General features: G+C 38.8%; 1 protein-coding gene across 3 annotated transcripts in view; it reads left to right on the forward strand.

Moving 5' to 3' along the window:
• Positions 1–2,477, forward strand: part of LOC106874892 (uncharacterized) — a 32,566-nt gene that overhangs the window by 12,427 nt on the left and 17,662 nt on the right. The window contains exon 1 of one of the 3 annotated variants that reach the window (XM_014922803.2): positions 442–823. The exons of the other annotated variants lie outside the window; for them this stretch is intronic. Coding sequence (XP_014778289.1) covers positions 752–823 — 72 coding nt within the window. The 5' untranslated portion in view covers positions 442–751. Of the gene's footprint in view, positions 1–441; positions 824–2,477 lie in introns of those variants that run through there. 3 annotated transcript variants of the gene reach the window in all.

The raw sequence follows: 2,477 nt of genomic DNA on the forward strand, positions 1-2,477 counted from the left end.
ATATCCGAGTTTTTTTTCTTTTTAGTGAAAATCGTGCGGGTGAAAAAATCAAATACCCAAATTATGAGATAATATAGTCATCAAAGCACCGTTTGTCAGAAAAAAAAGACGAGATAGTCATGACTGGAACGCGTTTGATCATTGATCTTCAACAGGAGTCATCAAATAAAAAGAAACGCTTCTTTTTCCAAATTATAAACAAATCCTCCACTTCCTTCCCCCCTTTTCCAGCTCCTCAGAGAATCTGTTCTGCAGCAAATTAAGTAACTAAGCAACGTTATAGTAAACAACTCTTAAAAAAAAAAAAAAAAAACCATATTCTTATAACAAGTTTTTTTCATTCTCTTTCCCAAAGAATAAAAAAAAATGTATTAATTGTTCATTTTTAATTTTAACTTAATTTATTTTTATATTATCAGTTTCTTCCTTGTAAGCATTAAAATCGATGTAGACAGTCTGTGAGATAAATGTTACACTAGGTTGACTTAGACAAAACCCCACGACCAGAAAAAGAATGACTTGTTCATCTAATGTCATGCCGGAGTTCGTCTTTCTTTTTCTCTTTCTCATTCTTTTTGTCTCTTTCCTTTCTGAGATTCTTTCTACTTTTCTCCAAACACAGACATAACGACATTTTACGTGCATGCAAACATCTTTTTCGAGAAGCACAAACTAGAAGGCTGGTCTAAGTGCCCATCTTTCGTAATACACAGAAAGCAACCTATTTATTCTTATATGATAACAGTTAGCCATGCCGCTTTGTTGTAAGTCTTGCTGTCGTAAGGACGTCGCGGGCAAAGATGGTAAAAAAGGGAAGAAGACTGTAAGATTTCAACTATTTATTTCTCCATTTTTCTACACTCCATCATAAATACAATCAGTCTCTCATCACTTGAGAAATGTGTGTGTGTGTGTGTGTGTGTGCGTGCGTATGTTATGCATGTGTATAGTCAGGGCCGGATTTATGCATGAACCATGACTCGCGGTCCCCAAGTTTGGTTGCCAGGGTATGGGACAGGAGCTTTTAACAGAGGTTCTAAAGCTCTGAGTTAAAACTTAAGAATTACAATTCCTTTGTTTACTTTTTCTTATTTAATCCATACGTTCTTTTAAAAGTATTGACCCTTTTCATTTTCTGGCCTTGTTCTATTTAAAAGGCCATTATATTGAACCGAGTTTCTCTGAATCTACCGTGGCCCTTTCAAGTTTCGGGACCTTAGCTTTAATGGGGCCATCTTTATCTTGGATTTTGAATTAGCAAAATCCGGGGTACCCGCAAAACCTATTAGTCCAGAGTCCTTCCTCTAGGTCTAAACCCAGCCCTGTGTATCTCGATGAGTCTTTTTATTTGCTAACTCTGCAAGAAGGGCCAACACACTTTGCCTTCGTAATCCCTCCAAGACTGCTAAGATCGATACTGTTAATGTTCCTCTGGCTTTTCTAAATTAACTGTGGGGTGTTGATTTAGAGGAGGTATTTTAAGAAGGAATTGGACATAGCGATTAATGCAGGAGTAGTCGAGGTTGGAACAAGCAAGTGTGATGAGAAGAGGAAAGTTGAATCAGAAAAGCTTGAGATGAGACAGCATGAGCGTAACCAGATCAAGTACCTTCATGTGCTGAAGAGCAGAGCCAGTCGTGTGATGCCGTTCTAGCTATAATAAAGATGTGCTTTCGCCCGGAAAGATCTTCAGTGGCAGTGAGGGTGAGGGTGTACATTAGGCGCGATTGTAAGCGATCTGGTTGTATTCTGCTTATGTTTAGGAGTCGAGGATGGGGCGAGAAGATATCGTCTTGAGAGGGGTAATGGCTGTGCTTCTTTGCTTCTGTACGAGATAAAACTGGCATATTCCACTCCACCCCCATTGAGAAGGGATGATCTCGATGGTTTGACATGTGGTAACGTAGCTTCAGAATGGATGATGTATGTTCAGTGAACGTGAACGAAGAAGGGTAGGGTATACGGGGGGGGGTGCTGAAAAGTTCCTGCCTTTAAGTGTATCACGAATGGCCTGGATGCCTAGTTAAGAAGCCCAATCTTCCAAGTTCTTTTACAGGGCTTAGAGAAACCGCAACACCGCTGCCATAAGTGTGAATCTGAGAGGGGAATATGTTCAATAAATTCATAATTCACTGATCCACCTGTATTTTTTTTTTTTTTACCCAAAAGCCAGGAACTTTTCAGCACCCTCTCGAGTGTGTATGTTATTGGACAAAAACAAATACTTGTTACAACTTTGTGTGTAATTTAATATATATATATATATATCTACTCCCACTATATATATTTCTTGCCTCTCGCACAAACATTATCATGTACAGACTCAAACACACTTGTGTAACATAACCTAATAACTTCCAAAGTACAAGTAACATGGTTTTGTATTATCTTACTCTGGTGCCCTCCTCTGGCTTTCAACAGAAGAAAAAAAACACCACTTTTCTCAGTTGTCAACAAACATACACCCCCCCCCCTCT

Source organism: Octopus bimaculoides, chromosome 25 (assembly GCF_001194135.2).
Source record: "Octopus bimaculoides isolate UCB-OBI-ISO-001 chromosome 25, ASM119413v2, whole genome shotgun sequence".
NCBI lineage: Eukaryota > Metazoa > Mollusca > Cephalopoda > Octopoda > Octopodidae > Octopus > Octopus bimaculoides.